The sequence below is a fragment of the Rhinatrema bivittatum genome, chromosome 5 (genome assembly GCF_901001135.1).
Source record: "Rhinatrema bivittatum chromosome 5, aRhiBiv1.1, whole genome shotgun sequence".
In the NCBI taxonomy this organism is placed as follows: Eukaryota; Metazoa; Chordata; class Amphibia; order Gymnophiona; family Rhinatrematidae; genus Rhinatrema; species Rhinatrema bivittatum.
In genome coordinates, this window is record NC_042619.1 from 131561473 (window position 1) to 131586147 (window position 24675).

The following is a 24675-nucleotide window of genomic DNA, read 5'->3' on the forward strand; positions in this document are numbered from 1 at the left end:
GATGAGGTAAAAAAAATTGCATACAATATATGGGGATATTCTCTATTCCTTTCTGAATTCCTAACATTCTAATGGCTTTTTTGATCACAAGTGCACCATGAGCTAAGGATTTCAATATATTGTCCACAGAGATTCTTGAGGTTTTTTTCCCCTGATTGATATCTCCTAATGTGAAACTTAATATTGTGCACTGCACACACGTTTAGTAGGAATATTTTTCCTTATGTGCATCACTTTGCACTTATCTACATGAAATTTAATCTGAAAATTAGATGAGCCCATTCCCATATCTCATGTCAGCTCATGTTTTAACTACTTTAAATAATGCTGTGCCATCTGCAGATTTAATCACCTTACTCTTTACTCCCTTTTTAACATCAGTAATGAATCCTTTAAATATTGGTTGCAGTAAGGATATAAAAGTATGTAGCTGAAAACTGCATATATTTTTACCCTCATATAGGGCAGGTAATAACCAGAGCCCATTTCTGTGAGTAAAATACTATTTTTATTCCACAAATGTCTGATTATTGTCCTCTATGTTAGTAGTTACTGTTTTATATCTAATTTGCCAGTGCCTATATTTTTTTCCTATTTTCTTCATTAGGACTTGGAATCTATTTTTTAAAGGGTACCTTTTTGGCTCCAAAAGCCCTTACACAGCACCATTTAGCCATGCTGGCAATCATTTGTTCTTCTTTCCACATTTTATTTAACGTATTTATTACATTTTATCTGGGCTTCCAAGATCCTGTTTTTAAATAATCTCCATGTTTCTTGCAGACTTATTTCTCACAACTGATCCTTTTAATTTCCTTCTTCCTTCCTTCCTTCATTTTGTCATTGTCTTCCTTTCTAAAGTTAATTTTCTTCCTGTAATTATATTAGATTTGACTGTGTTATAATCACCATTGCCAAGTGGCTCCACCATTGTTACCCATTGTACCAGGTCCTAGATTCCACTGAGAACCAGATCTAAAGTAGATCCTCCTCTCACTGATCTGGATTTTTATCTCCATAACAGAAGATATATAGCTACAGAATCATCTGGAAATGCATTACTCCATCTTCCATTACCTCACTTACATCATGACCCTCTTCAAATGGAAATTCAGAAAACAAAACTAATGGAATTCTGGAATGAAGCTAGAAGGAGAGGAGAGGACAGTTGCTATGAAAGTTTGGGAAGTAATTGGGAACTCCACAAACCATGATCAGAACAAAATACAAGATTCCAAGAAATAAAAATCATTATTTTCCCAGTATTTGTTGTCACTGAAGAGATCTATAACTTATTAGGGATGAGTTGTCACTTGAATGATATTGCCTTTGTCATTTGAAAACTGAAACGATAAAAATTCATGAAATTTGTTTTTTAAATTTTTTCATTTAGGATGCACTATTTTGATTTAGTGCGCACTAGTTGAGTTAGTGTGCATTATTACAAAGACAAATGGTGCACACCAACTCAATTCATATGCACTAAAGGGCGAATTTTAAAAGCCCTTGGCAAGGCAAAGCCAGGACATAAGCGCATGACTGAGATGTGCGGATTTTAAGAGGCTCGCAGTTACGCGCATATCTCCTGGTACGTGGATAAAAAAGGTTTGGCGAAAAAGGGGTGGGGTCTGGATGGACTAGGACTGCACCTATGAATCAGTTACGCGCACTAGCACATGCCAGGATCCCATAACCATGTAACTTGCTTCTACTATGAACAGCATGTAATATAGTTTAAAAAAAAAAAAAAAAGTTTAGTCAGCGGGGTTTTAGGGGTTGGGGCTAGTAGGGTAAAAGGGAGGCAAGTTAGGTAGGGGGTTTAGGAAGTCCACTCCTTTACTGGGGTGAACTAGGAGGAACTGGGAAATAGGCCTATTGCATACCTGTGCGTACCTATTAAAATCCACCCCTTACGCGCTTGAGATGGGATTCGCGGGCACATGCGCATGTCCATATAAAATCATGCACGTGGGTAGCTAATTTTATAATATGCGTGTATAAATGCAGCAAACGTGCGTACATTTGTGCATGTGTGTCAGTTTGAAAGTTACCATCCCTATCAATAGTGCACACTAAATCTAAATAGTGAGCACTAAATGAAAAAAATTGAAAAAACCTTATGAAACAAAAAAAAAAAAAAAAAAAAGGAGAAGCAGCAAATTGAAACTAAAACTAAACAGTTTTATTGATGCACACCCATGTAACTTAAGGAGTGAGCAGGCTTTGTTGGAAAACATCATGTTGTACTACAAACGTCTGCTGGGAGATAAAACACTAGGGAAGTAGTTTTGGAACAGCCCATGTAAATTACACCAATTTTCAATGCAAAATTATATGCATAAATTTACTTTCAAACTTATCCCAGCAAACCTTCGAGCATAAGTTATACCTGGTAATTTGTGTGGGGAGTCTTTCTGAGAAAATGTAAGCAGGAAAATCCAAATCTCACCCAATTCTAGTCTCAGAATGCCTCTCCACTATAGGCCTGATTCACTAAGGCATTTCTCCCATTCTGTGTCTATGGGAAAATGCCTTGGTGAATGGTGAATCAGGCCCTGTGTAAAATTACACACATACAGGGTACATACATGCATATCAGGGGACAATTTTCAGAATGATCGTTTTTATGGGTAAAGCACTGTTTGACCCACAGAAGTGCCTTTGAAAATGTCCCTCCCCAATGGTAAATATTTTACCATTTATTATTTATTTCAACATATCCTCTGCCTTCCACCAATGCAGTAGTCAGTCAATTTTCTACTATGTCTTTCATACATTCTTGCCTACACACTAACAGAGAATATAAGATTTTAAATAAACAGAACATTATCTGAAAGCACAAAAGTTTCATAATGCAGAAAAAATTTCACAATGAGAAGAAATCAGATAAGAACAGTAATCTGCTACTCTACAATGACAGCTGTGAGATATCGAGTGCATAGGCAAACAGAAGCATTTTTAACCATCCTAAGCCATATTTGTTTAAGAAACAATGCTTTATTTAGCATGAAAATATTATATGATTAAATTTCATTATTTCAAGTCACTAGTCAAATGAATGCCAAAGGAATCATATAGTTTGGTTAAAATAATTTCGTACAATAAACCTCAGCACAACTAACTGATTATTCCACCAGCTAAAAATTATAGTTATAGAAGTACAGAAAATGCATGATCTACAGTCTATCTGTACTTCTGGGTGGTCAGCTATAAAAAAAAAAAACCCTAGCCAAAACATAAAGACCATCAAGTTTATTTTTTTTGGAAAGGATATCCTATTCATTCTTTCAAATTTGGTGGGAAGACAAAACTCTGAGAACTACTAGTCAATGTTTTTGATAGTCAGGTCCATAAAAAATATTTCTAAAGAATATGCTGGGTTAGGTTTGAGTCAAACTTACCCCAAGTGTGATTAGAGAGATTGATAGTGAGATGAGCAATAGGCCATTTCTCCTGTCTGCTTTCCTTGGTTATCTGAATTTCTTCCATGACAGCTGAAGATGAAAGAAGAGATGGGGGGGAATTGCTCAGGTTGTATTCCATTGAAGGAACTTGTATTTAGTTGCACATAAGAACATGCCATACTGGGTCAGACCAAGGGTCCATCAAGCCCAGCATCCTGTTTCCAACAGTGGCCAATCCAGGCCATAAGAACCTGGCAAGTACCCAAAAACTAAGTCTATTCCATGTTATTGTTGCTAGTAATAGCAGTGGCTGTCAATTTAATTAATAGCAGGTAATGGACTTCTCCTCCAAGAACTTATTCAATCCTTTTTTAAACCCAGCTACACTAACTGCACTAACCACATCCTCTGGCAACAAATTCCAGAGTTTAAATGTGCGTTGAGTGAAGAAGAACTTTCTCCGATTAGTTTTAAATGTGCCACAAATTTAAATGAAGGCCAACTATAATATATTATCCATTGTGTTATACAGTGTTAAAAATAGTACATATTATATAGTCAGTAAGTGGGTATAGTGAAAATATTTACAGAGAATACAGTTTTAATTGCTTCCACTGATCAACCACCACTTACCTCTTTCTGAACTCGGCTGTTTTCCTTTAAGGATATGCTGTATTTCCTAAAATGAAAGAAAAACACACACACAAAAACACATTAAAAGGTTTGTTTACAATATGTTAACATCACAGTATGAAGAAATAAAAATGTGTTCACATTTTCAACTTTCGCTAAAAAAAAAAAAGTCAATTCACCCTGGTCTACCCCACTCGGCAAATAGTAGCCAAACAGCAGCTCTTGCCAAATATCAGTTATCCTTAACAAGGATATTAGCCTGCTACTCAGGCAGTTTTAAAACTCTCCAAAAGATATTCATAAGGGCCTGAAAAAAATATTTGCTGTGAGCAGGACATGGAGACGTTATGTTCACTATTATCTGGATTTGCTCTGTTTCCATTCTTACCTATGACCTGGAAATGCAAGGGTTATTCATCTCCCCAAGGTCTCTACCCCAAATAAATGTACTTTTGCTCAGGGCAGGATAAAATCCAGGTGGCCTCCCATTGCACCCTATGGGAGAAAGCAATTTTTTTGTTTTTTGATCCCATGAAAAAGCATGAGATCCAGTTCTGCCATACCTTTTATTTTTACTCTCTACCATTCCAGAGAAATAAAAGCCAAAAAAAAAAAGACGCAGGAAAACTTTTCTGTCGAAGTCCTATTTTGGCATGCTCACCATGGCATAAGATGGCTTTGCCTCTTGAAAAGCAACATTGACAGTGCGACTTATTGCGCAATCACCATATTCTATCCAGATGTGTCCCCCAATTCATAATTTCATCTCTCTTTCTCACAATCACTTTCACAAGTATATGCTATTGGAATCTGCACTGTACACAGGCTCTCACACCCAACATTAAGAGGCACACTGATAAATCTTCCAAAGAACTACAAAGGACACCAAAAGTTCAAATAAAAACACAATGTTTGTTAAGAAGAGAAGAACTTTTAAGATTTTTGACCTCCCTCCGCAGGGGCAGAGTGGGATCCAGGGTGATGGCCTTTTTGAGGCTCATGCAAGTTCCTACTTCCACTTCTGGCGATATCTTTTCCTCCCACTGCTCCCGGAAGTGGCACATCTGGCAAAAAAAAAAAAAACAGAAAAAAGGATGGTCGCTCAGGATGCATAGCAGACAAATCGATAAGCTGCAAGTACAGAGCAGGGAAGGCGGCAGCACCTACAACTACACCTCCAGCTGGGGACATTTTCCCCTCTCCAGAACAAACGCCCAGGAGTGAATGCATGCATCTATTGGGAACAGAAAAGAAGGGGGAAGAAACTCAGATGCAATGGTGATCGGTTACACTGAAAAGTATGAACAAAGAATGCAAAGGCAGAATGCACAGAAGAAAGCAGACATAACCAAAGGAAACAGAGAGAAACAACCTGATAGTCACTGCTTAGAGAAGACAAATAGCATGTGCCTTTCCAATTCAGGCAACACAAGCCCATGCAAAGAGCGCAAAAAAGGAAACACCATCGCATCCACAGGCACAACAGAGAGGAATACAGGGAGGAAGCAGATATAGTATAAAAGTTGGACTAAATGATATGCACAAACAAGAAAACACAGTAGGAGCCACATGAGCATGTCAGAAAGAGATAGACATCACATAAAAAAAATTGTAGACACATGAAAGACAATGACATTCATGTAGGGGAAATAGAGAGTGGATCTCCTCCAACAGCTACAGTTGGTCTGCTAGGCCATCGTACTTTTGAGGGCCCTCCATTAGCCAGTAGGTCACCCTTGCCTCTTCCATTTCCACCTCCCAACAGGTTGGAGGCAGAATGCTGGATCAGGAGTAACCATATCATGGAGTTCAGGTCAATCTGAAAAACATCCAAAAATAAGACGACACTCACTAATGGACTGAGTCCACCAAGTATACAGCAAAGTATTAGATTGCAGAAAAGACTCTGGCTCACTCAAGCAGCACACATTGGACCAATCAACAATGTGTGTGGACTCTACCCTTGTCATGCAGAGAGATACTACTGACGTACCGGAGATCGCTGGATGACCTACCAGGGGTACCGTAAAGTCCTTCTTCTCCCAGTACTGGTCCCGGAGGAACAACTGAAAGAAGGCCAGAGTAGGGCTGCAGTTGCTGGGGAGGGGGGGGGGGGGGGGTCATTGAGCTGCTGGCCCTAGCAGTTAACCTACCTCAGGCAATAAACATAAGCACACGATGCCTGCATATTTATAATGTGTCCAGCTCCACTATTAGAGTGTGCCTTACCAGTCCTTAAAGGACCCAAATCCATTTATGCTACCTAGGTACTGCTGGAAGGTATTATGTGCTCTCTGGCAATTTTAAGCAGGAGGGTGGAAAGAACAAACAAGAAGAGGAAGTGGTAACAGTCACTCTTTGGCTTCTACCAGTGTCCATTAGTTGTGGAACTGCATGGTTGTCTCCATGATTATTTCCCATTAAAGATCTAATAGCTGTAACTCAATTAGATAAGTGTCAGTAGTGAGCATATTGAATATATACAGGATATATTTTACACCCTGACTGTGCAAGACATGAAGAGCAAATGAACCATATTAAAAACCACTGAATGTTACACATTAATATGGGAAATTATCTGTAGCTGTGCAAAGGAAAACATTTCAAAGGGATTCTGCCATAATGAAATACAGATTCCCTTGGGTGCAAATGGTCCTCCCTACCCACAGGATAAAAGGATGCAAGAGATTTTTCTGGGAGCATGGTTAGGTCGAGGAAGGAAACCAAATGCAGAACTGAATTTTCAAATCTATGTGCATTTTCTTTCCCCTGTTCTGCCACCCATGAAAACAAGTGTAAAATGCATGGGTACTTTTTACCAACACGCCTGGTAGGCAATTTTCAAAGAGAAATGATGCTGGTACAGGGTCTGTAAGTGCAAAAGTACTTGTGCTCTTTGCAGCAACATGGACCACTGAAAATTGCCTCCATGAAAACCATTTAGAGAAGCATGGAAAACCTTTGAAAATACTACAAGACTCAACCTTACAAACAGGGGCGGATTTTAAGAGCCCTGCTCGCGTAAATCCGCCCGGATTTACGCGAGCAGGGCCCTGCGTGCCGGTAAGCCTATTTTACATAGGCCTACCGGCGCGCGCAGACCCCGGGACTCGCGTACGTCCCGGGGTTTTCGGAGGGGGGCGTGTCGGGGGGCGGGCCCGGTCGTCGCGGCGTTTCGGGGGCGTGTCGGGAGCGTTTTGGGGGCGGGTACGGAGGCGTGGCTACGGCCCGGGGCGGTCCGGGGGCGTGGCCGCGCCCTCCGTACCCGCCCCCAGGTCGCGGCCCGGCGCGCAGGAGGCCCGCTGGCGCGCGGGGATTTACGTCTCCCTCCGGGAGGCGTAAATCCCCCGACAAAGGTAAGGGGGGGGTTTAGACAGGGCCGGGCGGGTGGGTTAGGTAGGGGAAGGGAGGGGAAGGTGAGGGGAGGGCAAAGGAAAGTTCCCTCCGAGGCCGCTCCGATTTCGGAGCGGCCTTGGAGGGAACGGGTTAGGCAGCGCGGCTCGGCGCGCGCCGGCTATACAAAATCAATAGCCTTGCGCGCGCCGATCCAGGGATTTTAGTGGATACGCGCGGCTCCGCGCGTATCTACTAAAATCCAGCGTACTTTTGCTTGAGTCTGATGCGCAAGCAAAAGTAGGCTGATCGCGCTTCTTTTAAAATCTACCCCACAGTGTTTTAGCAAGTTGTCTCCTATTCATAGCAGGTGGCCTGCACAGCATCCTACCCTTGAAGGCACTATGCCAGCTAATATGAGTGATGGCTGTTTTGTAGATTATGTGTGGAAGGGAATTGAGAGATACTGAGAGCCAGCAATGCAAATATGGAGGACTGCAAGTTGTGTTTAAGGGAAAGGTTTGTGCCTCATGTTCAGTGAATGCTGTCCCTTTGTATATATGCTGCCCCTATGCCATCTGCTGGCAGGCCTAGGAATAATACACCACATCTACGCAGACGACATTCAGTTAATTCTACCAATAGATGACACAATTGAAAAAACACTAGGGCTATCAAACATATACCTAGACATAATAAAACTACTAACCCAAATGGAACTGGTTATTAACATTGACAAAACTGAATTCCTACACCTTGAAAGAAAACATACTGAAATTATTAAAACCCCAATAACTCTAAGAAATAACCAGAAAATAGAACTAGCTGAAAAAGTAAGAAATCTGGGAGTAATAATGGATTCAGAAATCAATCTAAAGCAACACATATCCTTAAAGGTAAGGGAAGGATACGCAAAACTCATGATCCTAAAAAGATTGAAACCATTACTCACACCTGCCCACTTCAGAACAGTTTTCCAAACACTTGTTTTTTCCAGCACTGATTACTGCAATGCACTCTTACATGGACTCCCCAGCACATCAATAAGACCACTCCAAATACTTCAAAATACTGCAGCCAGAATACTGACGGGGAAAAAAAGGAGGGACCATATAACTGAAACTTTAACAGACTTACATTGGTTGCCAATCGAATACAGGATAAAATACAAGGCCTTATGCACCATACACAAACTAATATATGATAAAGAAGCAGATTGGCTAAACACAGCCGTACGAGTCAATGTACCACAAAGAAACCTTCGCTCAGCTAACAAAGCACTACTAACAGTTCCCTCGGTAAAATCAGCAAAACTAACCCAAGTAAGAGAAAGGGCCTTATCACTGGCAGGGCCCAATCTATGGAACACAATGTCCACTGAAATCAGATTACAGAGTGATATCAAATCTTTTAAGAAAACCTTAAAGACATGGCTCTTTAAACAAGCCTTTCCTAAAGAAGCGGGAGGGTAGAGAGGTAGAGAGAAACCAAATCAGAGAAGCGCAGTTGAGAATGAACAACATAACAGTTTTAAAAAATGCATGTTAATATAACTATGAAGAGTAATTCAATATTACACCTGGACTCGACAATCACTACTCAAACATCGATTTTATTAATGAGTTGTAACCGTACTAAATTGGCACCTGTTAGAATGTACGATAACCTACCTATACATATCTTATTTTGTGCCTGTTTGTAAACCGTTGCGATGGTACATAACTTGGCGACGGTATAGAAAAGTTTTTAAATAAATAAATAGTTAAGACAGTTGTGAGAGAAAGATAGAGTTTAGAGCACAGGGACAAGGGTTTCTGTTTATTTTTAGTGGTATACCAGCACTTTGTCCTACTCTATAGCTTGCTAAGGCATTGTTGGATTACGTTGTGCCCATAAATATCTGAATGGGATGGGCCATAGGGGCCATGACCCTACCAAAATCTTACCCTTCCCGCAGAATTGATGTGGGTGAACCAGGGCCAGTAACGGCAGGCAGCAGCTATTCAGTAAGAGGAGGTGAGCAACTGTTCATCACCTGCAATCCACACTGCAGCTTTGGGCTTGACTGCTGCTTTGAACTGACGAGGACTCTGTATAGCCACACAGTTCAAAGCAGCAGTTGGGCCAGGCAGAAGAGGAGGAGGAGGATGTGGCCCAAGGCACCATCCCTCTCCTTCTCCTGATCAGCATGAGGGGGAGAGAAGGGAGTTCATATGTGGAGAGAGACATTGGGCAGGACAGGGGAAGAGAGAAAAAGATGAGGGAGAGAGGAAGAGCTGGCGTGGGGTGCTGCCCCTTGTCATGCCTATATTAAGTATTTTTTCTGTGTGTCACATCTCATATTTTCCTCAATTATTATGTAGTCATTTACATCCAGTTCACCTCTGTTAAACCTCCTGAATATCCCCTGCTCCAGCTTTGAATAGAAAATATTTGTATTCATTGATCTAGCAGAATAGCTATTGACCTTAGACTTCTTTCTAGCCTCTAGCTAGGAAATCAACCTCGAAATATTTAGCATGGTTTTCAGGGTTTCACCAGATGAAATTTACAGTTTCAACTCACCAATAATCATGCAATCCATATAACGATACATTTATTAATTGTGCACTATAGTGAAGGAAAATTAAATTTACACAGGCAGCATTAAAAAGAAATACTAAACAGAAGAGCATTGCAAGCCTGTCATTAGGTTCTGCATATCACTTTTGATTTAATGGCATTTGGAGATGTCTCTACTTAAAGCTGCAAAAGTGGTTGATAGTCTGGAAACACATTTGATCAGCAGCTGTTCGTGCATACTGTTCGTGCATGCTAGCTCGAGGGATATTCATTTCTCCCCATGGAGATTTTCTTCTGTTTCTAATTTTTTGCAGACCTCCAAATTCTGAAAAATAGGAGTTTGAGAAGGGCATAATGAGCCTCCCTCATTTTCAAAGGGAAACTCCTAATGGAAGCCCACAGCACCCACTGCAGGTAAGAAGCACCCAGCTACTTTGCACCTGCACTGAAGTGGGTGTAGAGGATGCACTGAAAGGTCTGTGTGGTAGTTTAAAATGCAATCACATGTACTCTCCCTTCACTGACCTAACCTTGCCCACTTTTGCCTGTGCATAAAAGCACATGCCTTGAAAGAGCATGCATACTTGTATCTGCAGTAAAGGGGGTGGGGGCAATAAATAGCATTTATCCATGTAAAAACTTTTGATTATTTCCCATTAAAGATCTAATAGCTGTAACTCAATTAGATAAGTGTCAGTAGTGAGCATATTGAATATATACAGGATATATTTTACACCCTGACTGTGCAAGACATGAAGAGCAAATGAACCATATTAAAAACCACTGAATGTTACACATTAATATGGGAAATTATCTGTAGCTGTGCAAAGGAAAACATTTCAAAGGGATTCTGCCATAATGAAATACAGATTCCCTTGGGTGCAAATGGTCCTCCCTACCCACAGGATAAAAGGATGCAAGAGATTTTTCTGGGAGCATGGTTAGGTCGAGGAAGGAAACCAAATGCAGAACTGAATTTTCAAATCTATGTGCATTTTCTTTCCCCTGTTCTGCCACCCATGAAAACAAGTGTAAAATGCATGGGTACTTTTTACCAACACGCCTGGTAGGCAATTTTCAAAGAGAAATGATGCTGGTACAGGGTCTGTAAGTGCAAAAGTACTTGTGCTCTTTGCAGCAACATGGACCACTGAAAATTGCCTCCATGAAAACCATTTAGAGAAGCATGGAAAACCTTTGAAAATACTACAAGACTCAACCTTACAAACAGTGTTTTAGCAAGTTTCATCAAATTAGAATTTAATTTTCAAGCTAAAAAAAAATCTAGTGCAGCAGTATCTGAAAGTTCTGACAAGTAAGCATTTTAGTTTTTGAATCAGTTACATGTTGTAGATGGCTGGGAAGATTATATTCTTACTCCAAATAAGATCTATCTCACAGTTCCAGGGAACCTGTGGGGCCAAACCAATGGCACCACTTACCAGTCAGACCAAGAACAGCCTTAGAACAGTTGTGTAGAAAGGCACGCCTTCCTCTCCCTGGTCATAGAAAAACAAGTTCCTTCTGGGATGCTAGGTAGAGAGGGTAGCTTGTGGAGAAAAAAAGGAGCCAGAAGTATTTTTGAAGATTTTATGGCACCAGCTTTACACACTTCACAGCTGATAACAACCATTCCAGGATAATTCATCATTGCGATATTCATGTGAGAATTTCACATTCCAGACATTTTGCCTGGGCTGCAGATCTTACAGCTGCGCTCTCACTGCTTTCAGGCTCTTGAAGATCCTTCCCTACCTGCTTTCTCTTTCCTCATAACCTTTTATTTTCTTCTGCTCCTTTCCTCCTATGCCCACTCTCCCACACTTCATTCTTGCCACTCAACTAGTATTCACATAAAAACTGAAAATCTTACCACTAAGACACACTCTATATGTTATAAAATCAGGGGTCAGCGAATGCAAGAGGGTACACACTAGTGCACCTTGCGCGCGCCGAGCCCTCGGGGAGACCAGCTGGCTTTCCCCGTTCCCTCCGAGGCCGCCCCATCCCCGGACCGCCCCACCCATGCCCATTCCCCGTCCCTTTTTGCAAGCCCTGGGACTTACACACGTCCCGGGGCTTTACGCGCGTCGCAGGGCCTTTTGACAATAGGCCCAGCGCGCGTAACCCCCCTACGCATGTAAATCCACCTGGATTTACGCACGTAAGCCTTTTATAATCTGCCCCATAGAGTATGACAAATTACTTCATCCAAAAATATTATGCTCATGGAGGGTAATTCTCAAAGCCTTTCCATGGGTATAACAGTGCTTTACTCACAGAAATGGGCTTTTAAAGAATTTCCCACCCTACAGGAGGGTAAATGTATGCACACAAGGCCTTAATGCTTGTGTTTACCTGCAGTATGAAGAGGCATTCCTGGAAAGCGGCACTGGGAAGGGATTTGCACTTGCTTACATACATTTGCATTTTGAAAAGCATGCACGCCATTTCTCAGAAAACTTACCCACACAGATTAGCAGGTGTACATGTGTTTCAAGTTTTTGAAAGCTCCTCCTAATTAACCTCTTCTACTATCGTGAACATAAGCAACGGAAGTAACAGTGTGCTGGTCCATATGAGAATCAGTCCCATGCAGACATCACCATGATACAATTAGGGACAATTTTCAGTAAGCTGGCTGTGTGCAAGCCTTGCAAGTATTTTTGTACCCATGTAACCTGCAGCAAAATTTTCCAAGAGATGGTATATGGGTAGTCTTTGAACATCTGCTCAACATTTATGGGAATCCAAAAGTGCCCATATATTTTGCACCTACTATGCATGCATGCAGAGGAATGGGGCAAAACTACACGTGTCCATGTGAAAATCCAATGTATGCATGTAATTTCCTCTCCTGACCTAAAATGCCTCTTTAGCTGCTCTGAGGGAAACAATTTTCACTCAGGGAAATCCAGCGGAGTAACTCCTCAGTTATCCAGCTAGATCCCTTGGAGAACTGTCCTCCTAGGGCCTGATTTTCAAAGAGACTCATGTGTATAAAACCCTATTTTATGCACTTGGGTGGGGCTTTGAAAATCGATTAGGGGATCACTCATGTAAAGGTACATTCATGATGCTCCATTTCTTGCATGCTTTTACCCAGGCTAGCAAGAGACGCTCCAGTGGCGGAGGTTGGAGGGCAGAGTCGGGACAGGGGAAGCATTTCCACACACTTTTGAATTTCACAAAGTAAACGCAAAAATGTACATGCGGAAAGTGACACCTGCTCTGGAGCAAGCGTAATGTTCTGCATGTATGTGTGCCTGCAATACTAGGACAAACTGAAAATTTTCAAAGCAGACTTACATGCCCAAGTCCACTTTGAACCTTCAGGCTGCTTTGTACCTGCAGACTTTAGTCTTATCTGGGCTGTTACAAAATGGCCATCCTAAAGTATAACTACAGCCAGGGCTGGTGCAAGAGTATTTGGCACCCCCAGGTAAAACTTGGGTCATGCACCTCCCCCCTCCCCAAAATTAGTTATTGGTGGCAGCTCCAAGATAGCACTCCCTCCTACTGGTGACAGTGGCTCCAGCACAGCGCACCCTTCTTTGATAATAGCGGCTCTAGCACAGCACACCTCAGGGCCTTGCACTGGCTGGAGTTTGCTACCCCAAACATTCTGACACTCTAGGCAAATGCCTAGATTGCCTAATGGATGCACCAGCTCTGACTACAGCATGAACAGCTGAAGGACAGACTTGGTGAAAGACATTTAGAAAACAGACTGTTACCAGTAATAGAAGATGCATACCATTTATTGCATAGCAATCAAATAGAAGGAATAAAGTACATCAGGGCAATAATGAAAGGAGACCTAATAGTAAGACCAAAAGAGGAAGCAAAAGAGCTAAGTAGTGGGCAAGTTCATACACTTGGGGGAATCTAAAACTGCTGTGCAAGCAATTCTGAGTGCAGAAAGCTTGTCTTGTTTTCTCATTTACCTGTGTGACTCATCCCTTGGCAGTCAAAACAGACGCTAATAGCATCAAAGATCAAATGTTCATCCACCGAAAGCAGTCCAAAAGAACACAAAGGTAGCAAAAAAATTGATAATTAAACAGAGAATTTAACTAGTGAACGTAAGAACATAAGAATATAAGATATGCCATTATGGGTCACAGCAAGGGTCCATCAAGCTCAGTATCCTGTCTTCAGCAGTGGCCAATCCAAGTCACAAGTACTTGGCAAGTACCCAAACATTAAATAGATCCCATGCTACTAATACCAGCAACAAGCAGTGGCTATTCCCTGTTGATTAATAGTTTATAGACTTCTCCAGGAACTTATCCAAACCTTTTTTAAACCCAGCTACACTGGCTGCCTTAACCACAACCTCTGGCAACAAATTTCAGAGCTTAATTGTGCGTTGAGTGAAAAAGAATTTCCTCCAATTAGTGAACTCAGTGACTATTACAGCACTTTTGTTAATCTCTAGGGATGTGAATCGTGTGATCAATCGTCTTAACGATCGATTTTGGCTGAGGGGGGGGGGGGGAATCTGATCGTCTTAGTTTTTTTGGTTAAAAAATCGTTTTATCGGGGGAGGGCGGGAAAACAGCACACCAAAACAACCCTAAAACCCACCCCGACCCTTTAAAACAAATCCCCCACCCTCCCGAACCCCCCAAAATGTTTTAAATTACCTGGGATCCAGTGGGGGGGTCCCGGCGTGATCTCCCGCTCTCTGGCCATGGCTGCGTTAATAGAAATGGCGCTGGTGGCCCTTTGCCCTTATCATATGACAGGGCAAAGGTAGCGCTGGCGCCATTTTGGTTCCTGGCTCCCGACGTCACGAGTGCAGGAGATCACTCCCGGACCTCCGCTGGACCCCCAGGGACTTTTGGCCAGCTTGGGGGGGCCTCCTGACCCCCACAAGACTTGCCAAAAGTCCAGCGGGGGTCCGGGAGCGACCTCCTGCACGCGGGCCGTATTGCCAATATTCAAAATGGCGCCGGCGCTACCTTTGCCCTCACTATGTCATACGGGCCGACGATCTGGCACACGATTCACATCTCTACTGGCCACAGCTGCGTTAAGAGAAATGGCGCCGGTGGCCCTTTGCCCTTATCATGTGAGAGGGCAAAGGTAGCGCCGGCGCCATTTTGGTTCCTGGCTCCCAACGTCACACGTGCAGGAGGTCGCTCCCGGACCCCCGCTGGACTTTTGGCAAGTCTTGTGGGGGTCAGGAGGCCCCCCCAAGCTGGCCAAAAGTCCCTGGGGGTCCAGCGGGGGTCCGGGAGCGATCTCCTGCACTCGTGACGTCAGGAGCCAAGGCGGCGCGCGCAAGTTACGCCTGCTTCAAGCAGGCGTAACTTGCTCAACAAAGGTAGGGGGGATTTAGGTAGGACTGGGGGGTGGGGTAGATAGGGGAAGGGAGGGGAAGGTGGGGGGACACGGAAGGAAAGTTCCCTCCGAGGCCGCTCTGAAATTGGAGCGGCCTCGGAGGGAATGGAGGCAGGCTGCACGGCTCGGCGCTCGCAGGGTGCCGATTTTGCGCAGCCTTGCGCGCGCCAACCCCGGATTTTATAAGATACGCACAGCTACATGCGTATCTTATAAAATCCGGCGAACTTATTTAAGATCTACCTCTTTGTGAGGAGTGGTCTTTTGGGGATTTCTAAACAGCAGTTACACTTTTCAAAGATGGTTATTGATATCTCCCCTCCTTTCAAATTTTTATTATTGACACCCTCCCTTTTTTTGCTTCCTCTATTGTCCTCCTGGGTTATTGTACAATTGTTCACCGCTTATAATTTTTATCTTGTTGAGACATCAGTTTGTATTCTACTATTGTTTTAGGGAATTTTGATTTGCACTTGGATGAGTGACCTTTGTCTCCAGTTAGCAAGATTTTGTTGGATGCTGTGGTTGCTTTGGATTAGCTACAGCTGGTTCAACAGTCTACCCACAAACATGGCCATTCCCTGGATCTTAATCAAATTTGCAGATGATACAAAATTATTCAGAGTAGTTAAATCACAAGCAGATTGTGATAAATTGCAGGAAGACCTTGTGAGACTGGAAAATTGGGCATCAAAATGGCAGATGAAAGATATAGTTGCGATGGAGAAAGTACAGAGAAGGGCGACCAAAATGATAAAGGGGATGGAACAGCTCCCCTATGAGAAAAGGCTAAAGAGGTTAGGACTGTTCAGCTTGGAGAAGAGACGGCTGAGGGAGGATATGATAGAGGTGTTTAAAATTGTGAGAGGTCTAGAAAGGGTAAATGTGAATTGGCTATTTACTCTTTCAGATAAGGATTAGGGGGCACTCCATGAAGTTAGCATGTAGCACATTTAAAACTAATCAGAGAAAGTTCTTTTTCACTCAACGCACAATTAAACTCTGGAATTTGTTTCCAAGGGATGTGGTTAGTGCAGTTAGTGTAGCTGGGTTTAAAAAAGAATTGGATAAGTTCTTGGAGAAGTCCATTACCTGCTATTAATTAAGTTGAGTTGGAAAATAGCCACTGCTATTATTAGCAACAGTAACATGGGATAGACTTAGTTTTGGGGTACTTGCCAGGTTCTTATGGCCTGGATTGGACACTGTTGGAGACAGGATGCTAGGCTTGATGGACCCTTGGTCTGACCCAGTATGGCATGTTCTTATGTTCTTAATGTTTCCATCATTGTTTTTGCTGGAAGAAAACCATAGGGAAACTTAGGTGCAGGATCTGCAGGAGAAATGGAAATAGAACCTTTAGATGCTGTGGAAGAGTTTGAGAGATCAGATCATGACTCAGTTTAGCTAAGCCCTGGTAGATATGAAGATGTATAAATAGAATTTGATGTTCATAGTTAGCTGAATTAGTTTTGAGATGAGATGATGTGAGAATGTGTATTAGTTATACAGTACATATTGTACCTCAATTGCGTTTTTGGCTGTGTGTTGACTAATTTGTGAAGCTCATTAATGCCTCTTTCTCTATCCCCAATTCCCTATCTTTGCTGTGCTAGTTCTGTCCTGTCAGTGGATCCTCTCCTAGGAGATGTGGAGTGGAAACTGAAGCTTCTGAGTTGTTTAAAGATATGTTGTCTGAAGCATGGGTAAGCAGTTTTAGATTCTTGCCTTTTAACTCAAACTAACATCACATGAGCATGCTCATGTGTGCTTCCTCTGCATGATCTTAGATGTCAGTTATACCAGAAGTGCAGGTTGAATATCCAAAACGAGATAACAAAGGTCATGTGTATTATAATAAAGCTGATAATGTATTATGCAAGTCCATATGGGGTCCAATCTAAAAAGGGTGAAGGGCAAATTTTATTACACATGCAGGATTTCTCAGACAAGTTTATTTAACAGAATGTGATCACTTATTTGCCAAATTCAGTAACTTAAGTTGCTGAATTTCTATGTGCCAAATATATGTGAATCAAGTCTCCCTGTGAATAGTAATTCTATAATAAAAATAAGAAAATAAGTGACCTCACACTGGCATCCAAATAATTTTCTCATTGGAGTATTTCAGCCATTAATGAATCATTTCATTGACATATAAAATGGAAGTTAACCAGTGAGTGATGTTCATATAACTCAAATCTTTTGTTTCACCTTTGCCTGGATTACCATGTAGAAATAGTATAAGACAACTAGTAAAGAGTTGGATTCAGTGGAGCTCTGATCTTTCAGCTTACGCACCTGTGTAACCTTCACCACTTTAAAAACTTATAGTAGAAATCTGAAGACATGATTGCGCTAACAATACTCCTGCAACTGGACATACATAGCAACCCCAACACCTAAGCAGCCTTGTGGACTAGTAGTTAGCACTCGGTGCTGCAGAATAGGATACCTAGATTTGAATCAAAGTTTAGGATCTCACTCTTTGGACTGAAATTTCTGATGAAGTGGCATTTATAGTCCAGAGAGCAGACTGACAACAGAGAAAGTGAAGTTCTTCGCTTATGACATCTTACACCCAGTGACTTGGAAAGAAGAAAACCATATGGAAACTTAAACAGAATACAGAAACTGTATTCTGTTCCCGTGGCCAAAAGGAGGCAGTTGCAATACTTGACCTATAATAGGGGAAGGGATGAGAAACGGTAGCACCTAATAATTGAAGTCAACCACAACAGAATTTTACATTGTATGTGTAGGTGTTCACCTTTTCTTCTACTGCAGGGCCAGATATTACTCAGATTGTGTCAAACTGCAAAACCAAAATGGAAAAGGTCACATGCACTTACATCATAATTACTAAAAACACAAGTAGAAGGTAATAGCTTTTCTTGGAATTTTTAAGATTCCATATTGTAGGTAAGAGTTTCTGTATCTACTATAAAGCTAGACAAAAATATTTAGTAAGATAAATATAAATTTTAATCTGATTGTTTGATAACTGGTAAAACGTGTCTGAAGTGTATGAATAGGAAACTGCATTGACTATTTAACATGTTTTTTGAAGGGAATAATTATGCCTACAACTGATGGAGACCCAGCCAGAGCTGCCAGTATTGCCACCCTAACTCCATGCCAAGCTATTTTGCTCTCAGCCCAGGGCCAGATTTAAAAGATTTTTCCTCAGAAAAGGAGAAACTGCTTAAAAAAGGCAGATCAATGGTTTTCAAAATTTCTCTACCAATGTATTTTGCAGGACAATATGAAATCAACTGCACTCTCATCAGACTTGGCATGTAAATAAAGGCTAACAAAAAAAACAAAAAACAAAAAAAACACCACAATACCTTTATATTGGACTAACTTAATACATCGTTTTTTAAAATTGATTTTACATGCCAAAAAGAATGAATATAAATCCCTAAACAGAATCAAGTTAACAATCACACCAATAATTTAACTACCCAAAATAGAGATAAGATGGAGGTAACAATGTAACTTAATGCATGTCTGGCCTATCTTCTGGGAGTGGATTCTCGCTTCCGCTAGTTCGAACATAATGAGCAAAGCCCTTGTTGTCTCATATGGTTATTTGCAGCATCTTCCATCTTGGCTAACTAGTGTAGTTGCTGCTTGGATCAAAATAGCAACCTCATTACGATATGCAAGCATGAGATTTAGAAAACCAGGTCGGATATTGTACAGATGTAGTAGAAATGGCTAATCACACAGATTCTGGAAGAACTTTGATAGTATAAACATTAAATAATTTTTCTTGTAAATATTGGATTTGCTCTACTAGGTTATTGTACTCCTCTAAACATATTAAAAACATTTTGGGTCACTCACAGTCACCAATCTTTTGAAAATGTGGTCCAAAAAGATATTTTAGTAATGGAATATCTAACTCAGGGCTTCCCAAACTTTTAACCAATGTGACCCCATTTTAGGACTTGACAATTCTTATCACCCCAGATGACAACCAAAACAAAAAGGAGGGTGGTTCCACTTCAATAATCACTCCTCCCTCACTCCCACAAGGCAAGCTGATCGCATCTCTAAATCCCACCCTATCCAGTCAAACCTCTCTCTCTCAACCTCCATCCCCTCCAGAGGACTTACTCTCAATCTTCCCCCACTCCAGCCAATTCCTCTTACATCCCCCAGCCACCTACTCAGCTCATTCCCTCTCACCCCTGCAGCTGTTTTTGCATCCTCCAAGCTGACCCTCTCATCTCCAAGCCATTTTTATAACCCCAATTGATCCTCTGTCATCCCCTCTTGCTCAATCCATCTCCCATTCCCTCTCATCTCTCCTTCACTCCAAGCCTTCTCTAATATCCAAGTTGATCCGTTCTCACCCTTAGCTCCTCTTTTGCATCCCCTAGTCAATCATCTGTAATCCACCCCCCCCCTTACCCTTCATAGCCAATTCCTCTCCAACCCTCCACCCATACTGCATCTGATCCCTCCTTTCAAAGAGCCCCTTCTCCAAAGCCCAAGTTCAGCAGCAACATTTTTGTGCCACGGGCCAGAAGTGGATAATAATTGGTGGGAAGAGAGGGCAGGCTAGTGAAAGGGATAACAGTTTTCTTGAGTAGGTTCAGTGGTGGATGAAGAGAGAAGATGTGGCAGTCTCTATTGTCCCATGCACACTCGATTTTCCCCTGCCTTTATGGTTGGTTCTGAGCCCGATGATGACCTGTAAGCAACAGCAGCAGCAGTATTAGTCATGAAAGCCAGCTTGGAGCCTCTGAACCAGTGCAAGCTCACAGGCCCTGCGGTGGCCCTGATACCTCCTCACACAGAGCTTCTTATTGGTGCAGAAACTCATGCAAGGGTAGGGCCACCACAGGGACTGCGCGTGTACTGGCTCACACAGGCCCCAAACTGACCTTCACTACCAATGCTGCTACTGCTAGTGCCTGAATAGTACTGCCTTTTGAGAAACCTGTTTGAAAGTTTTTGACTCCATTTGAGATCCCAGCCTACCGTTTGGAAAGCTCTGCTCTAACAAGCTTACTTTCAAGATTTCAGCAATAAATACATTGCTATAAGGTAACCATTTCTCCAGTATGTGGATATATGCATACTTTAGAAACTAAGCCATCTACCTTCTACTTTCTTTCCATTCTGAATCAACGTCCCTCTACCTATTAACTATCTTTCTCTTAAATATTGTCTCAGTTATCTTATAAAACCAAATAATTTCTATTCATACAGTTTATTTTGCCAATTTAACACACTGGAAAGTTAGGTGGTGTGACTACATGTATAATAAGACACTGGAGAAGATGTGCATTCCCTGCTGGCCACTCTATTTCTGCTGAGATAGTCAGTCAGACAGGATCTGCATGTTTGAAATATCCATGGAAGTACAAAAACTGGCTAAGTTTTTAATTCATACATTCCCTTAAGGCAGGCATATCCTATGCTGATACACCATCACATCGGTGTGTTGACAACTGAAATCATTTTCATGTGCATAGATTTTGAAACACAACCTTTTTTATGGGAGCTTTTTGTATGGTGACATACAGATTTGTATGCCACCTTTTCAGGTACAAACCCATAGAAGGCGGTTAACAACCAATAAAACCAACGTAGTACAGTCAATGCATTAAAAATACAAGTAATATCACAAACAAAAATTCTTCAAATATAAAACAAAATACAGCCTGACAATTTTAAATTACAGAAATTCAATTAAATTCAGAAGTCAGCAACACAAATACCCAACTCAGGAATTAATATTAAAACCCCCCTGACCAAATAACCAAGTTTATAGTTTCCATTTAAAAGGGACAAATTTTAATTTCCTTCCACATCGCTGCTAATGTATTCTTGAAACTGAGTACTACATCAGTAAACACTGTGGATCACTAAAAGCTAGAGGATGGGAAAGAATGGAAAAAAAGCAATAAGGTAGTAGGCCTGGGGGCAATCTGAATGGAGCAGCAGTTACTACCCTTAAATATAAACATGGAGTAACCTGCACGGAGCGGCATTTACTGCTGTGGGAAGGTTGCAGGGCGGACTGGATGGACCATTTGGTCTTTTTCTGCCGTCGTTACTATGTTACTATGTAAAAGCCATGAACAGATCGCTTCAGGTCTTACACAGTATTTCAATATGATTTAGGCGGCCATTTCAAAACATGAAATTTCTTAATTTTTTTTTTCAGCCATTCTGTAGTAGATTTACTTGAATATTTAGGGTTGTTGTCTTGCTGTATGACCAATTTTCATCTCAGCTTCAATTCAGATGGCCTGATGCTCTCTACAGTTTTCTTATATAAAGCAGAATTCATGGTCCCACGAATGATGTCAGGTCATACTGGTTCTGATGCAGCAAAGCAGTCCCACACCATGATACCACCACCATCATGCTTCACAATCAGGATGAGGTTCTTATTTTTGAAGGCAGTCTATTGTTTGTCAAACAATATTTGTTATTGTAACCAAAAAGTTCAATTTTTGACTCATCTGTTCAAAGAACAATATTCCAGAAGTCTTTGGGGTCATCCAGATACTCTTTAGCAAACCCAAGGCAGACAGCAATATTCTTCTATGACAGCAATAGTTTCTTCCTAGCTATCCTCCCATAAATATCATTCCCATTCATTTTTTTCCTGATGGTTGATGCATGAACCCTTATATCAGTCACAGCATGAGAGGCCTGTAGATCTTTAAAATTTAGTCTGGAGTTCTTTGTGACTTCTTGGATGATTTTCTAGTTTGCTCTTTGGGTGATCTTGGCAGGATGACCGCTCCTGGGTACAGTCACTGTGGTCCACAGTTTTTTCATTTCTAGACTATCCGTCTGACAGTGAATGGGTGGAGCCCCAAAAGTTTAGAAATGGTCTTGTAATCCTGTTCAGACAGCTAAAAATCAACTACTCTTTCTGTAAGTCCTCTGAAACTTCATTTGATTGTGATATGATGAGTTCCCACTAACGTTTATGGTGAACAACTCCTCAAAACCTTTTGGACCTTTATAGAGGACAGGATGCCCAAAGTCAGTCAAGCAGATTTACTCTACAGGATGGTTTACTTGTTACTCAATTATTTAAGCGCCTGATTCTAATTAGCCAATTAATTGTGCTAAGAAAACTAGGGGTTCACTTACTATTTCACATACATACACACAAGCTAATTCTGAATTAGACTTATAGAGGTCCATATTCAGCTGCTATGCGACTCATCTAGTTAGCTTTAGGACAGATCTACAGGTAGAAGAGAGTTAGCTGCATAAGTTATCCAGCTAACTCTGAATATCGGAGTTAGTTGGATAACTTATTTGGCTAACTCAACTCTTCTCAGTTACGCTTCAGGAAAGCTCCTAACTTATCCTCTCTTTATTTTGTAATCTTTTATCTTAATTTATTCTAACACTGAATTTTTGTTCATATTTGCTGTATTGCTACTTTTTGTTTTTATCTTTATGTATGTACTCTCTGTAAACAGCTTAGATCCACCACAATTGTATAGGCGGCATACAAGACTTTCAAATAAATAAATAATTAGTTTGGCCAAAATTTAGCGGATAAAAAGTGATCTGGCTAGAATTTACCAAAATAGGTGCCCAAATCTTCATTTAGCCAGATAGATTATGAGTTATCTAAGCTAAATGTCTAAATATGGACCTCACAATTCTACTTTGTACAGTGTGTCTCATGAAACATAGAATTATTTACTTTAAACCTATTTTATTGCATAAGAAAGACAGGTTTCAATTAAACAAGGGGTATCGTGGTAAGACCTTGTAACTTGGGGATGTTGACGTGTAAAAAAGAGCGGGGTGTGTGGCGTGTGTAAAAATGTGTAGGGCTGTGTGTGTCTGCATGTGTGATGTGTAGGGGCTGGATGGTAGGTGAGTGTGGGTATACAGGGAGTTGGTATGTGTGATGGGTGGGTGTGTGGGGGTGGTGTGGGGATATGCGACTTTGGAAGTGTGGAGGGAGGTGGCTTTGAAGGTGCCTTTTAGTGCCCATCAATTGCCTACTGCTTCAGTTACTTTTCCCCTGTGCCTGCTGCTGAAAGGGTTGGGGGGGGGGGGGAGGGAGAGGAGCAGTGGTCAGCATTCTCAGTTCCTAACAAGTTTCTTAGAGAGCAATGGGGATTTGTTTTGGAAGTTTTGGTTCTCTGAAAATACTGCCCCAATATTTCTGGTTTTCAAACTTGTCAGTGATATCAGTTTTCTTCCTGCATGCCAAATGTTTAATTTGGTTAATTTCAGGGATAGAGATTGTGTCTACGGAGAAATATCAATCCCTTTTAAGTAATTCTTTTCAACATTCAGTATAGTGGAAAAGACTGGGAGTCACTGTAGTTGGCTATGACCTCAATTACTATTTCCTCATGAGTATGCCCACTTAGGATATGATTTTTACAGGTCAATTTGTGATTACAGCAGTAGTAAAAATTCTTAATACTGTCTTATAGAACTCTTCTGTTTTCTACCTTCAGAGCAAGCCTACATCTTTTTGCCTTTACCATTCTTATCATTTAATTTCCAAGAAAAGAACATGCTTTCAGATACTAAGGGGTAGATTTTAAAAGGAGCGCGCGCGCCCTATATGTGCACTACCCGGCCCACGAACATATACACCCGACTTTATAACATGCGTGTGCAGGCACGCGCATGTTATAAAATCCGGGGTCAGCGCATGCAAGGGGGTGCACAATTGTGCACCCCTTTGCATGCGCCGAGCTGGCTTCCTCCGCTCTCTTCCCTCTAGCCTAACCTTTCCCCCTCCCTAGCCCTACTCTAACCCCTCCCCCCCCCCCGATCTTTATTTTACTGTTTGCGCCTGCTGGCCGAATGCCAGCACACAATCTCTGACAAATGGCCGCTGTGCCAGGAGCTGCTGACCCCGACTGGACCACCCACACCTCGCCCCTTTTTTCAAGCCCCCCGGGGCTTTACGCGCACCACCGGGCCTTTTGAAAATAGGCCCGGTGGTGCGCGAAACTCCCCTACACGCGTAAATCTTTCAAAATCTGCCTCTAAGAGTGCAGTGTAAAGTCTTTACAAGTTTCTTCTGGATAATGTTTTCCTATCTGAATTTCTATACTGAATGCTTTCAACATTCTTGAAATGTATAGATTAATTCAGTCACTCATATGAAACTGCTGTTTTCTTGGGACTATTCATTATAAACTTAACAAGTAACTGTAATTGTCAAGTAGATTACAGTTGATTTATACTCTCTCCCAGGGATAGCCATCGGCCTATTTTTTCGGCCCAGTAGTTTCCTCTCTACTCTTATACATCCAGCTCAGTCACAGCTGGGACTAAGATGTTCCACCATGAGCCTTCATTCATGACTACCTGGACCATTTTACCCCTATTTTATATCCTTCTCCCTCACTTAAGCCCGAATTTCCAC

At 41.6% G+C, this 24675-nt stretch overlaps 1 protein-coding gene across 1 annotated transcript in view; it reads right to left on the reverse strand.

Annotated features, from left to right (window-relative positions):
- TNFSF11 (TNF superfamily member 11) overlaps positions 1–24675 on the reverse strand; it is a 73122-nt gene that overhangs the window by 7402 nt on the left and 41045 nt on the right. The window contains exons 3-4 of the mRNA XM_029602944.1: positions 4038–4083; positions 3402–3494 (exon numbers count right to left, since the gene is read on the reverse strand). Coding sequence (XP_029458804.1) covers positions 3402–3494; positions 4038–4083 — 139 coding nt within the window. The remainder of the gene's footprint in view (positions 1–3401; positions 3495–4037; positions 4084–24675) is intronic.